At 40.1% G+C, this 15420-nt stretch overlaps 1 protein-coding gene across 8 annotated transcripts in view; it reads right to left on the reverse strand.

Annotated features, from left to right (window-relative positions):
- The window catches only part of GRIA1 (glutamate ionotropic receptor AMPA type subunit 1), a 329622-nt gene extending 315051 nt beyond the window's left edge, over positions 1 to 14571 (reverse strand). For 2 of the 8 annotated variants that reach the window (XM_074378874.1, XM_074378893.1), the window contains exons 1-2: positions 14493 to 14571; positions 10838 to 10975 (exon numbers count right to left, since the gene is read on the reverse strand). In XM_074378874.1, coding sequence (XP_074234975.1) covers positions 10838 to 10850 — 13 coding nt within the window. In that variant the 5' untranslated portion in view covers positions 10851 to 10975; positions 14493 to 14571. Of the gene's footprint in view, positions 1 to 10837; positions 10976 to 12627; positions 12647 to 13607; positions 14464 to 14492 lie in introns of those variants that run through there. The other 6 variants (XM_003934051.3, XM_003934052.4, XM_074378905.1 and 3 more) reach the window with 4 other exon arrangements.
- Positions 14572 to 15420: the final 849 nt, after the last annotated feature.

Consider the following 15420-nt stretch of genomic DNA (forward strand, 5'->3'; position numbering starts at 1 on the left):
GGGACATCTATATATAGAACAATGGGGAACATCTATATATAGAAATAATATATATAGATATACACATATTATAAACGTATTTATTTACAATAAATACATAAGATAGACAATAAATACCTTTACATTTATATATAGATAGTGTATATATATTTTTATATATGCTTAATAGACAAAATATATATATAAATATATATACTTTGTGTATATATCGTATACACTTTGTGTATATATAGATACAAAGTATACATATTTATATATACATTTTGCCTATATATAAATATATATAATATATATTTTATTTATATTATATATAAATAACATTTATATTATATATTATATAAAAATAATATTTATATTATATATAAATAACATTTATATTATATATTATATAAAAATAATATTTATATTATATATAAATATATATACATTTATATATAGTATATATATACAAAATATATATAAATATATATGATATGTAAAAAAATATATATATTTTGCCTATTAAGCATTTTATATGTATGATTAATAGGCAATATATGTATATAATATATAAATAAAATAGAAAATATTATATATACATATATATATTTTGCCTATTAGGCATTCATTCTCTATTCTTTTGGTAATAGCATCCTGATTCTATTTGAGAGAATTATTCCTCTGCCATATCCACAGTGTTGTTGGTCTGACTAAAATTCACAGTCTTTTGGTCCTTCTCACTACCCCAAGCTCTAAAAATGATTCTTTCACTAGGCCTATGTCAAGCAAAGACTACAATAACCTGGCCACTGTGTCACATTCAGGAATGAACATGTGTCCTAAGTTTTATTCAATGACATCAGGCCCAGAACTTTTATGAAACTGAGGAAAAAAGAGAATTTTCCTCTCCACTGGACTTTTAGCTGAGCAGGTGAAGGCTGCCAGTGCTGTGACATACCTATGCCTGTAAAGCCAGTTTGGAGAAAAGTTAAGCATAAAAATCTAGAGGGCATGTCTCAGTCTTGATGACATCAATCAAGCCCTTGAATCTGGCTATACCTGAAATCAAAACTATCCAGTTAGTTTGGTTTCTGTCACTTGCCACCAAAAGAGTCCCAACTGCTTACTGTTCAAATGGGCTTCCCCCTTTATTTCTATAAACAATAATTTCTTAAGCCAAAAAAACTCTATGATCCACATATTTAGTCCATTTTCGTGGGCTGAATCATAAGTGAAAAGAAATGCTTTCAGACTTAGTGTCGCTATATATTTAGAGCTTGGATAAACTTAGCCTTAAGATTTCAATTTTCCCTATCCATAAAATAGATTTATTTATAGATAATGACCACCTTTGTAGGAAAACATTAAAAATTAATTAGTTACATTTTACTTATGTGCATTTATGCTAATAGATAAGAAACCTGGTTAATTGTATTATCCTGCATTTGCCTAGCATGTTTGATTTTTCAAAGCTCTTTCATACAAGTAATGACACTTGCCTATTCTAATAACTTCTAATAATATGGGTTATTAGCACCACATATTATACACCTGGAAACTAAACTGGATATAAAAGCTTCTTGGCTGGGCGTGGTGGCTCATGCCTGTAATTCCAAAACTTTGGGAGGCTGAAGTGGGTGGATCACGAGGTCAGGAGTTCAAGATTAGACTGGTCAAGATGGTGAAACCCCATCTCTACTAAAAATACTAAAATTAGCTGGATGTGGTGGTGGGCACCTGTAATCCCAGCTACTCAGGAGGCTGAAGAAGGAGAATCGCTTGAACCTGGGAGGCGATGGTTGCAGTGAGCCGAGATCACGTCACTGAACTCGATTCAGCCTGGATGACAGAGCTAGACTCTGTCTTAAAGCAAACAAGCAAACAAACAAACAACTTCTCAAGGTTATACAGCAAGTCAATGTCAGGACTGGCATTAAACAAGTTATCTCAAGTTCTGCACATAGTAGAAATTCTATTAAATTTCATTTGAAATTGTTCTACTGGTCTATAGTACTCTTAAAATCATAAAAACATATGTACAAATGATTAAAATTTGATTGAGAAAATTATCACAGCTCTGTTTTTAAGAAAAAAAGGGAAATAAACTAGATATCCCATAAAAGGTGACAGCTTAAATAAATTAGGGTACATATGTACGATGGGCTTTTAGGAAACCATTAAAAATGAGTGTGTAATAATAAAAGTAGCCTAAAGGTTATAATAAGCAAAAAATCATGTTATAAGACAGTAATATAAATCTATTAATGTTTAAATTGTTAAGCTTAAAAAAAAGGTGAAACATTTATCCTTAGTCGTATAATTACACAAGTTTTATTGTGTTTGCTGTCTCTGTTCCTGCAGCTTTCTGTAACATACATATATTACTTTTTGTAGACAAACTTAAGGCTATTCTCAAAAACTTTATTTTCATCCTAGAGGTTTCATACAATGACAACATTAAAACATGCCAAACCATTGGGTATCAATTTCATTAGTCTCCAACTGCCTCATTAATCCCAATTTTGCCTGACTCCTTTACCTGGACCTCCCATGGCCCTCAGCTCCCCTGTTGTCTCTGGACAGAAGGCTGGGACACACCAGAGTCACAAGATGCACACAAGGCACAAGCCTCATGCATCAATGACAAACCCAGGCCTTGAATCAGAAATTCTTTATTTAGAAAATGGAAGCTTATACCTTATTTAGGACCCTTGATGACAATAGTCCAGCAGGAACTAAAATGAGCTTTCAATTTGACTTATGCCTGGTTTTCACCCCCATAACTTTGCAGCTACACAATAACAACCATCCATAGGAATTTACAGCACAGACTGTTGGAACTCTCAAAACTCGTAATATCAAAGTATTACTCTAAGCAGCAATAATTCAGGCTTATTCTTGTCACTGCCACTGCTGTTATGCAATATACGCCATCCATTCATTCATTTAGCACCACTGAACACAATTTTGTGGTGCAGACAGTGATGGGAAGCTAAAGAAAATAAGGTTATTGGCCTCACATTGCTTAGTCCAGTTGGGCAGATAAGACAAGAGTTCCCATGAGTAAAACTCAGGGATAAGCATGACCATTGCTATGGGGCTGGTAAAAAGGGCTGAGGGGCAGAAGAGCACGTTAATATGAAAGAGAAAAAAAGGCTCAATGAAGAAGATAAAAGAAGAGCTGGGGTGGCCAGAAAGACAGAATTTCAGCAGAGCCGGGTAGAAGCAGCAATTTGTAAGTGCAAGTGAAGGAAATGGCAGTGCGAGTCTGAGGACCACTGAGTTGTTTGGTTGGAACAGAGGCTGAACTTCAGTGCTATGTATGTCTTCCTTGTTAAAATAAATGAGGACTCTGAATCAATCCCTGCCTCCACACAGGCTCACCAGTTCTCCAGGCACTCTACTGGATCAGCCTCCAATCTCCAGGAATGCCCATGGGCACTCACAGAGCCACAGACGATGACAATGCCCCCCTACACCAAGCCATCAGCTTCCCTTTCCCCTGGGCTTTGTCCCCATCCTCCTGACTATCTGCCAAACTCCACCCCAAACTGCAGATGGGAGGAAAGAAACAAGGACATTGAAACTCAAGCCGGAAGTCTTCAGGAAACGTGGATTTGGCAGAGGACTATCAAGCCTCTGATTTCTGATGAGAAAACAGAAATCTAAACACGGCACTTCTTTGCTTAAAACTCTTTCATGGGCTCTTTAGCACTTGGGCTAAAGATCAAAATCCATAACAGAGCCCACAAGGCCTAGCCAGGCCTCTGCACAGGAAGCTTCTCAAACTCTCCTCCTGTTCCCAATATCGAATCACCAAAGCCTTCAGTTCTCAGCTCAAGCATCTATTCATCTCCCTGCACAGAGCTGGTTCCTTTGTAATAGGCTTTCATAGAATCATGGCCCTTCCTTTCAGATCGTTTATTATAACCTATAACTATATATTCATTTGTGTGATCATCTAATGGCTGCCTCCTTTATTAGCTGGTGAGCTTCATGAGCATAGGTCTGCTTCCTAGTTACATTCACAAGAGTAAGCACTCCATAAATACTTGTTAAATATTGAATGAGTTCACCTGAGTCCCCAAAGTAGGCTTAATGTTCCCACATTTGCATATAGAATGTGCCCTGGATGTGCAACCTGGTGGAAGGAAGTCTAGAGCTTTCCTTAGACTCTTAGCTTGTTTAGGGACCCTCTCACTAGCCAAAGATAGAGAACTTCTATTAGTCATATATCCATGGTGTTTTCCATATGCTGCAAGCATAGAAATACAGCTCCAGAAGGACTCTCAGAGACGATGAGCTTCATTTCATAAATAAGCTTGGGGGAGGGGATGTTTCTCCAAGATCACACCTAAACGATTCAAGAAGGTAGTCCAGCATTTGAATCCATGTCTTCAAATTTCAACACTATTTACTACATCAAACCTGCCATTACAGGCAGGTGTGTGTCTGTGTGTGTGTTTATACAAATATATACATATACATTTTCCCATCTACATCCTACTTATCTTTCCAAATTCAACTCAAATGTCTGTTTCATGAAACCTAAATCCCTCCAACTAAAGGTTCTCCTTCCTTCCTCTGAATGTATGTGTATGACTATGTGTGTGTGTGTGTGTGTGTGTGTGTGTGTGTGTGTGTGTAAGAGGGAGACAGAGAGAGAGAGAGAGAGAGAGAGAGAGAGAGAGAGAGAGGCAGATTTGGTTTGTCTATTTCCTTTATAAGAACCTGAGCCCCTTAAGAGGAAAACCAATGCCTAATGCATTCTATTTTTCTCAATTTCTAGTGCAATGCCTTGTAATAAAAAATGAATTTCATCTCCTGCATCAGCTGTCACCAGTTTGAGGCCATGTATAGATTCAGTGGAAAAAAAAATCTGTTAATCAACCAAATGCTGTCTGCAAAGCCATGGAAGAGGGCAGTGACAGTACATATCCCCAAAGAAGGTGATAATAAAAGGGTTTTAGATGAATTAATGAACAAATATGTGAATCATATCTGTTTTCCAAATGTGCTATGATTACTTTATCCTGAAAGGCTGAAAGGAGAGCAGTAAGCTCACTCATCCCAGCAGGATCTTCAAACTAGTCAGAGAAAGAAACGTTTATAAGGATTTTTCTATCCAGGAAAGCTGATGATTATCAATATTATAATAAGAACCAAGAATCAACCATAGACAAATGTCAACCCTTGTGTGCCCTAATGTAAGGGCACGGATAAAGATGGAGGAGCCAACGTCAGACTGTAATATTAACCAGAGAACTGTAGATATCTGCCATGGAGCTGAGAACATAGTGTGGTGCAGTAGGCACACTCCCAACTCTCCACCACATGGTAACAAGCATATGCAGCAGTGGTTGAGGGGAGGCGAGGAGGAATATTGAGACTTTACCCACTCAAAATACCCTCCTCCTACTCCACAACCAAAATCTGCTCCACCCTTTAATGCCTACTAAAGTTCCACCTTCCCCAAGAAGTCTTCATTATCCACAGTCTTAGCTTCTGCTTTGGAAGACTTAGCTCCTAAGCTTGAATCATAAATTCCACTGTGGCACTTCCACCATAGGGCTATTTCACTGCTATGGTACTTTCCCCTGCTCATATAATCATAGATCTTTAAAGGGAGAAGGCTCATGGAGTTTTAGAGCCCCCCAAACTGATTTTAAATGTTAGCTTAGGATTTTATTTGTGCATAATATAAAGAAGACACAATCTCTCCTAGTCTCAGTACTATCATCTATGAAATGTAGATAATAACCTTTCAATATCATTATAAAACTTAAGACACCATCTGCAAAGTATTTGGCACATAGTGGGTCTTCAGAGTAATCCTTGTTTATCCAACCACCAGCCACCATTCTTTTCATTGCTGTATATTGACTAATTTTTTGAGAGTAGGAGTTATATATCTTTTGTGTCCTCTATTATTCAGTGACAGGGTAAATAATAAGTATTATTAGAATAAAATAATAAAATGATGAATGCTGATGTTATAAATCAAGTGTGAGCAGATTGGCCTACTTTCAGGCCTTCTCATGCAACATAATTTGGTTACTCTAGGAATAGGCACAACAGGAAGTAATGGGAACTTTGAGAATTTATGTATTTAAAAAGGACAGTACTTCTCAGCTCTAGACAATAGAAATTGAGCAGGAATGTAGGCCCAGTGTTGCTTAACACCCTACGTTTTTTTTTTAAATATGCCAGAAGTCTGGATTTTTATGCCAAATATGAAAAAGCCTTGGGTAGGTCAAGAAAAACAAATCTGTGTTGCAACTCTGAAGTTGATGAGCCATGCTCAGGCAAGAGCTAAGGCCATCTGTCTGTTGCCAGTGCCTAATGTCTTGTTAGGTAGCTGCCAGGCTTCCCCAGTAGGACCATAACAGAGGGCATCCCACTGTAGTTAGGGTTGCTACCTTCCACCTCTTGTCATTGAGGCTCTGGACATCTTTATGCTGTGTAATTCCCTGACTCCTACAGACATTTGTTCATTTGTGTTAGGGGCATTTCCAGGTGTTCTCAGCACTACACTACAGATATACATGGTCTTTCTGGCAGCAGTTCATATTCTGGTGGGAAAGGCAACCTTTAAAGACACAACACAGACAACATTACAGTGCTGTCAATCAGGGCTTGCAAACTCAATGCTTGCCAGAGCCAGCAGGTAAAGAAAATGAGAAGAATGGGCTGGTTGAGAAAGAGACCATCTAGATGGGGTATACTCTGTTCCATCCCAGCAAACTGAGGCTACATAGACCTGGGGCCCAGTGTTGCCAGATATTTTAATATTTTTAATCGAGATAAGATGTCCAAGTTTTAATGTGAAACTTCATGGTTCATACACTGTGTGGACCCAGAACTCAGTCTCTGTGCTGGAACTGGCTTGTGGATGGCTATTTGATGACCCCTTCTGCAGATAAACAGACAACCTTATTTATCCTTGAGGCTCAATTCAATCACCACCTCCTAGAGACCAACTCCACTCTTCAAGGCATCTCTAATACTCCATACAAATTGCTGCTGTAGCACTTATAACACTACATTTTAATTTTCTCTGTACAGGACAGAAAAAGACTTACTATGGATAAAGAACTCTAGGGCAGGGAATGTATCTTACTGTTGTCTGCATTTGTAGCACTTTATATTATTCCTAGGTTTAGTTAAGGGCTCAAAAATGCTTACTAAAGGGATGGAAGACTTTTTAGATTAAAAAGTTTCTTAAAGTGTGATCCCCATACTAACTGCTATAGAAGTCCTCCAGGGCCTACTCTTGAATATCCTGATTCAGGAAGTAGAAAGTCCATCATGATTCTTGCTTTAAACAAGCTCCCTGAGTGAATTTTATGTGCCTTGAAGTTTGTGAACCTCTGGGCTAAACTAAGTTCTGCAAGGAAAGAAACTGTGTCTTCTTTCCTGGCCCTTATGTTTCTAGTATCTGGCCCAGTGTTTGGCGTGAAGTAGGCATTCATTATGTATTTGCTGAATGAGTGAACAGATGAATAAATTAAAAGCTAAGAATTAGCTGTAACCCTGCACTATAGTAATATAGACCTTTAATAGTAATACTCTCAGTCAGTATTTCTTCTATTCCTTTATTTACACTTACCACAAAGGTACCAAGGTAAGCTGGGTAGCTGGTGAGTAAATGTCTTCTCTACGCACAATCTCTCCAAACCCTATCCCTGTAAGCTTGGTAGAGTGCTCAGAGGAGATCCCAAGGCTTTGGGTTGCTCATTCAACGGCTTTACTCTTTAATAATGGCAGACCAGGAAAGCAAGAAAGATTGAACACAACAAAGGCACCAAACTCTCACCTTGGCCAGTAGTAGTAGCCATAACTCTCTTCTATTTTCTCTACCTTTCCTACCATATAACCATCTCTCCTCATTTTTAGTCCCCTGCTGCTAACATGTCCAGTGTGAACAGTTCCCATTACAGTTCCTCTCCCTTCCCTTCTCCACCCTCTGGTGGAGGGATAATGAATAGCAAAATGCAAAAGAAAAAAAAAACAATCAAATGACAACAAAAATCATGAAAAAACAAATAATATTTGGTCATTTTCTAGATATAAGACTGATGGGGCAGTTAATTTAAGGTAACTACTAATTCAGATTTCAAAAAAGCACAGCACAGAAAATTAGTCTTAAGAGGATTAGTTTTTGCTTTTCCATGTAGCAGTAATGAGTCCATTCTTCCTGAAACTGCTTTGCTCCCATGGACACTTTTTTACTCAATTCAAACTGGGACAGATGTAAAGTTTTCCCAGACCAACGGACCACGGTGAACATAGCCCTAAAGGGTTCCTAGCCTCACATGAAATTTAAGAGAGACTCCTCCAGTCAGGCCACCATTTCCACCTAAATTGCCCAGTATCCCCTCTGGAATCTGGGAGCTAAAGAAAAGAAACACAAAGTCTAAACACAAAATAAGATTATTGCCTCTCAGATAACCCCATAACAACATTTCCCACTAGACTGTAAGCTACCTGAGAGCAAGGGTATTTTATCATCTATGTCTTTCCAATGCTTATGTTTATGGCTTTGAAGAAACATTTAAAGAATGAACTAAATGAACAAGACAGGAATCCAGGGAAATCTGTACACTAATATATAGATGACAGCATCAAGTACAACAACTCAGATTCATCCACTCCAGGTCTATTGACCAAAATGAACAACATTGTCCGTATCATATTTCTGCCATCCTAATAAACAGTCATTAACCCTACTAGAGATTAAGTCTTAGGTTGCTAAGATAACAAGTCAGAAGCATCACCTTTTGCCTTTGAACCTTTCCTCCTATTTCTGTCTTTTATCTTGCTGTGCCAGTCAACATCTTGACACTAGAAGAGCAGTTCACATCTCTTTCTACCAAGACCTGTTGTAGACAGTTCTCAACAGCATGAGTGAATACGCACACCAGCTTTTTATTCTTGATTCTCTAAGCAAGTAATACAAAAGCTACAGAGTATGACAAAAGCTATGGAATCCTGCCCCAGGAAATAAATTAGCACATGCATATGCTTGCAGAAGTTTATAGATACACTGATGCCTACACCCAAATGCCCCTTTTAAAGACCCTAATCAAAGCCATATTTAAAAAAAAAGAAAAAGAAAAAGAAAGGTTATCTAATGGCAAAATAGCTACTCAGTATTATTCTAGATTCCCAGAAAGGTGGATTCATATAAGTAGAATTCAACAATTAATCAGCTCTTTTGCTAAGGGTAGTAAGTAACACAGTAGACAAGATTTTCAACCTCAGAATTACAAAAACGCAGAATTGTTATTTTATTTATTCAATGGACCAGTCCTGTGCAAATAACAGCTACAGTTTGAAACACTGTAAGTTTTTCTTCTTAGGTGCTTTATCAGACCTCTGCCTTACAAGACCCTGAAAATTCCCTTTCATTTCTTGGGTAATCCCACCAGTTGATTAGGTTACCATAAGGATCAGTATATCTGTCAGATATCCAGGAACATGGACTTCCGGGTCTCAGAATGATTTGCTTCCTGAGTGACCTTGGGCAAGTTATATAACCTGTTGTAGCCTCAGTTTTCTCATCTATAAAATGAAGATAATGTATAGTACTCTGCAAAGCTCCCGTGAGGATTAAATGAGCTAACACATGAAAAGCAATTAGTGCATTACATGGGCTGTAGTCAATGCTTAATAAATGGTAATGAATGTGACTATAAATGAATATGAAGTATTTATCATAGTTCTGATGCACAGTAAGTTCTCAATAAATGAAATCTGCTATAATTATAGTTCTTGGAATTTGTATCAACATTATTTTAGGAGTGGTCTTAGGGATAGAAAGAATTCCAACTTCTTATTTTGCGACTTCAAAGCATAGCCTATTCAAATCATTGAGAACTCACCATGTGGGACTCTGAGAAAGACACAAAGGAAATATGGTCCATGCCTTCAGCCGTAGACAGCGCAGCAGAATTCACCAAGTCAGTAGTGACAAAGACTATCGTGCCTATTTAATCCAGTTTGGGGTCTCAAATTGTTCTTGTGTATTCAGCTCACACTTCCCTGCCATAAATTTTTACTTGAGCTTAATCCCTGAAGGGAAAATGTGTCTCCTGATTAATTTTTATGCTTTCATCTGTCATAAAATGCCAATGATGTGAGCACAGGCTTCCTTTTCATTCCTAGTTGCCAGAAAAACTCAGAATAGTGTTCTTTGCCCACACTTCATAATGCATTCAACTCAGATGTCAGAGATTTATCTAGCCCTTCTCCTTCTTGAGGCCACCTTTGTTCAGTTTGATGCTCAATGGCCATTCTACAAACTGTGTCTTAAGCAACAAATCTCCTCAAGCCATTTTAAAAATGGTCAAGGCGCCAGGTTTTAATAATTATTGGTCACCTCCAAAATGAAGAACCAGATGTATACAACGTCTCAACTATCCTTTCTTGTCAAACGACATTCTGTCCATTTAACTTGTGAATAGGAAATGCCTTAAGCATTTTAAACCACATTCTCATAAACTCAGGACCCTTAATTCTATGACTCTCAGAAGTTTCGTATGTGTAAAACTTTCTCAGCTGAACCAGAAAACTTCTGCAAGGTAGGGGAGACAAAGTCAACGCAAGCACCCATCACGCTGGCATTTCACTTTAGCTGACAGTGAAAAAGCAAATCCATTCCATGAAATATTGTAGGGGCTAAAATGCCAACTGCTGGAATCACTCAGAAAACTCTAGAAATTTTTCTTGGAGGGCTTTCTGTTATGAAGACGAATGGCAGCTGAAGTCATTTTTGCAACACCACCACCTACCCACAGGCCCTCCTTTCATTGGTCTAGCGCAGAAAGACATCTCAGAAATAGAAGCAATTACTTACATCTATAGGTCATCTCAAAGCTGTCGCTGATGTTCACAATATCAATCTGGGGGAGCAGCTTCGGGGGCTCTGTGAGTTGCGACAAAGCAAATCTAAAAGCAGCATGTTCCTGTGACTGCTGGTTTGGAAATAATCCCCCTACGAGAAAAAAAAAATGCAACATGGTATACAGGCTAGAGACAGGTTTTAGTTCCTCAACAACTCACCCAGATGTGTCCTTTTCTTCTCCCCATGCCAAACTCACTAGCTGTAGCTCTGAGTGGTAGAGATGAGAGTTCAAATAGAGTTAACTGGACACTGACGCTTAAACTTCTACAGTCGAGTTTTTATGTGACAAGGGCCTCTAATATCTATTCCTTTGCTCAAACATTTGATTGTGTACACCTCAACTCAGCTAAAGTCAGAGAAAACAGGAGACTTGTGTCATTTCTCTTCTTTCTCCCGTGTACAAACCACCTAGGAGCTGCTATTCTCTTACATAAACATACACATAAACACCCTCACTCCCTCATCATGTCTAATTTGTGTAATAACAGTTCCATCTCTCACTGGAGAGCCTTACAGGAAGTAGGTACTGATCAATGCTGCAGGTTGATTGAAATCTAGCTCTGGGACCCTGTGGGCTTCTCCACTACTATAACCATTTGCTTGGACACTTCTTAGTCTTTGGCCTAGCAAGACCTGTCTGCAGTTTAACTATTCTATTACTCATAGGCTTTATTATTCATTTTCTCTAAAAACTTCTGATTTTCTTCAAACAATGTTTTGCTTCTTCTTTCACCACTCATGATCCCAGTTACCTAGGAATGAGTTGTTACATAAGGGATTGCCATGGTGTGTTTGCATGGTGGAACCTTGTGCTTCAAAGATGTGGGATCTTAGGACTCTCAAGGGGATACAAAGATTCTCTTCTAGTAAAAGGCATAGAAAAGGTGCCTGTTGGGGTGCCCATTCCAAGAAACAAGAGTCCATGGGTTACCTTTGTATTTACTGTCAACATGTAAATCAATTACATTTCTGTGAATTAAAATCAGCCATTTCTAGAGACTGAACTATAATGATGTTTATATAGAAGTTGATCTCAGCTCTGACAGTCATCACAGTCCCAACACAATGCGCTTCTAACTTCTTGTATAGTGGATATGTGTTTGTTTTTAAGAACCAATAAATGGATTACAAGCCTTTTGTTACAGATAACATGAATAGAATCAAGCACTACCTGATGGTGGTGATATTTTCAGCGTTTTGTTCTACAATTTAATGCTTCAATCTCTTTTTTGAAAACAGTAGCAATGGCTTTATCAGTTGAACAACCAAGTTAGGGCTAAATATTTAAAAAAATCTGAAGAGATGCAGGAGAAAACATACCACATACATAAAACATCCTCAAGTATTCATACCAGTTGCTATATATATATATATATATATATATATATATATATATATGAATACACTAGACAAACACTTCCAATCAGCAAAGGATAGGTAGTATATAAGCACAAATGTAAACAATGCCACATGTAAGAGCCAGTGGTTTCCACATGTACATGTGCTCCCATTTTAAAGAATAAAAGCAACAATAATTCTTGATTCTGATGCTCCCTCTACCCCCACCCCACAACATGACCACACCCCAAACACTTCCCTGTCCCCTTTCTCCTCCTCTGCAATGAATGAAAGAGAAGGGGTGGGAGGTTGGGGAGTAGAAGGCTACAGGCTGGGCTACCAGGGAAGTGTCTCGCCTGAAGCAGGAAGTTTTGCATGTAAAGCACTAGAATACAGATACATACACACTTCAGAATGTAGCTTAACAGGTGTCAGGAAACAAAGCAAGTTACTCCATGGCCACTCAAAACCAGCTAGCTGGGGAGGCTGAAAGAGATGAGGACGGTAACACCTGTGTGCCTGACAAAACACCAATTGCACCACGTCCCCCCTCAAACACACTCACACAAAGAGCACAAACTCCAGCAATGCGAACTTTCCCTAGTGGAGCTACCTCCCTCCTAGGGGAAAGAGAATAGAAACCAAACAAACGAAGATCCTTCCAAACACAACAGCCACTTGCTTCATTCCAGGACACAGACTGCACTGAAATGCTGCTCACACGGAAGCCCCAAGCCCTTGCGGACATGCTTTGTGATTGGTGTTATTGCTTCTGTTTGCTTTGCTTTCCCTCATTATTATTAAGAGTAGTAATATCTGTCAGCTCCCTTGGAAATACAGGGACGGTGGCAGGGCCTTTCAGAAGTGCAACAACTAAGAAGGGGAAATGGGGAACAAAAAAAGCATGCAGCATGTTGAAACCTGCCTCCAAGTTGAGAGGATGGAGCCCAGGAACAAGAATAACAGACAGCCAACAGGAGGAGAAACGAGCATGTGTACGTGTGCGTTTGTGTGTGTGTAAAAGGTAGACAACCTCTGTGGATAGGAAATCTAAGGGGAGGGGCAGAGAAGGAAGGGAGAATAGGCAGGCTAGGAAATTCCAGGATTGGGGCAGTGGAGACCACCAGCCCAGCATGGCAGTCAGCAAAGAGAAGGCAGCTGGAGGAGTCCAGAGCAGGAGAGAGAGCCCGCCTGCCTTGGAGTGGGGGCTTTCTGGCATTATTTCAGTGGCTGCAATATACCCAGCACCCCTCATTTCTTCTTCTAGAGGGTCTCTTTTCCCTCCCACAGCTGAGAAAGCACTGTCCCCTTCAATTACATATATATGTGCATATGTAATATATAATATCACACATAAAAACACACACACACCATATATACTTACATAAAAAATAGAATCAAGCACCATCTCCCAAGCAATAGAGTTAACTCCTTAAACACCCACCACCCCTTTCAGCCTCATTTTTTTTTTTTTTCCTCCAAAGCGGTGCTTCCTCCATTTCACATGCTCTTGCCTGGAGTGTGAGTGGGGTGTGCGTGTGTGTGCGAACACTTCTCCTCTGCCCCTCATCCGATCAGGAGAAGCCCCCTCCTCTGGCTGGCAGCCCAAGTCTCCCTTCTGTCACCGCTGCACAGCTTTAGGGAGCCAAGCATATACCATACATCGGGAAGGGGGGTACACAACAGCCACCCCCCAAAAAAACCCTGGCCAGACCCAGAAAGTCCCTCCCCAGGCTGCCCCCTCACTCACCGATCTGGATATTGTTGGGGAAATTGGCACCTACTACCGCGCCTAGGAAACCGGTGCAGAACAAGGCAAAAATGTGCTGCATATTCCTTTTTGCATTGGCGAAAAAGAAGCCCAGATCCAATCATAGATTTGGTGTTCCCCCCCCTTCCCTTTCTTCTTCTCGCTGTTCTGCCTGTTCTTTTCCTCCTGCAGTTCCTTCCTTGCTTGCTTCCTTCCTTCCTTCAGTGAGGTTTGTCTGTTTCCCTTGGAATCCGAGCACTTAAACTGCAGCGTTAACACCAACTGACAGCCAGATTAACTGAGCACGGGAAGAGAAGCCCGTCCTCATGCTAGCTGGAGCGCTGGCTCCCCCTCTCCCTCTCCTCTCCTCTCGCAGCCTGCCTCTCTCTCCCTCCCTTGCTCTCTCTCGCTCTCCCCCTCACACTCACACAGGCAGCAAGCTCTATGCTAATACCCACCGAGCCGGCTGCGAGTTCCACAGCCAACCTCCTACCTATCCCCCCTGCCTCCCGTCCTCACCTTATCTTCCTTTCTGTATGTGCAGAAGGGTGGGGGGGAGGCGACACGTGGCACTTGGTCATGATAGGGGCAACCCCGCAGTCCTCTTTACCCTCCCCCGCCTTTCTGAGCTCCTTCTGCCCCCTCCCCCAGCCCTCAGGCTGAAGTTGCTGGGAATGTGGGTTCAGCTGGAAGTCAGTAGGTGGCAGGGGGTCCCCACAATAGTCCTCAATCCACCAGCTGCTTGATCTAGGTCACTTTTTCTAGGAGTGCAAGGGCTGCGCTGGATATATCTCCTGCACTCCACTGGCCCAATTATTCCTACAACTAATTCCCAAGGGAAAGACCCTAGAAATCCCTCCTAGGAAATTTAAAGGAAAAAAAAAAAAAAAAAAAAAAGCTTTCTCTTTCCTGTTGGGAGGAATGACAGAAAGACAAACAAAGGAGGATCTGGAGCGACTGGCAGGTGTTTGACCAGATATTTGACAGTCCCTGTCTACCTTTACAATTAAAGATGGTGGGCTCTTTTCAATCTTAGGCATTTAAAATGGGCCCCCTTCTCCCTTTCTCTGCATTCCACAGGAGTCTATAGCATCAGAATCGTGTGGGTGTACAATAAAGACTAAGGATACTTACACAGAGCAATTACATGAGTCATTTTGCAGGGTTTCTAGTGAGAGGATTCAAGCTTCTTTCAGTTCTCTCTGGATGCTGGTCATGTCTGGTGTAAGCTGGAACTTCATAGACTCTCCTGGACCAGGGCTTCTGCTGAAATAACCTGTAGAGAGAACAATTGTGTTCAGGAGGATGGTGTGCGAGGCAAAGCAGCAGTCACTAGCAGCCACAGAATACAATATTTGAAGGAACTTTACAGTGTTGTATCCATCTATCTTCAATCCAGTCCTGTAAAGTGGCCATGAGCCCTGTTTTACACATGAAAACAAAACAA

This window comes from Saimiri boliviensis, chromosome 1 (genome assembly GCF_048565385.1).
Source record: "Saimiri boliviensis isolate mSaiBol1 chromosome 1, mSaiBol1.pri, whole genome shotgun sequence".
NCBI lineage: Eukaryota > Metazoa > Chordata > Mammalia > Primates > Cebidae > Saimiri > Saimiri boliviensis.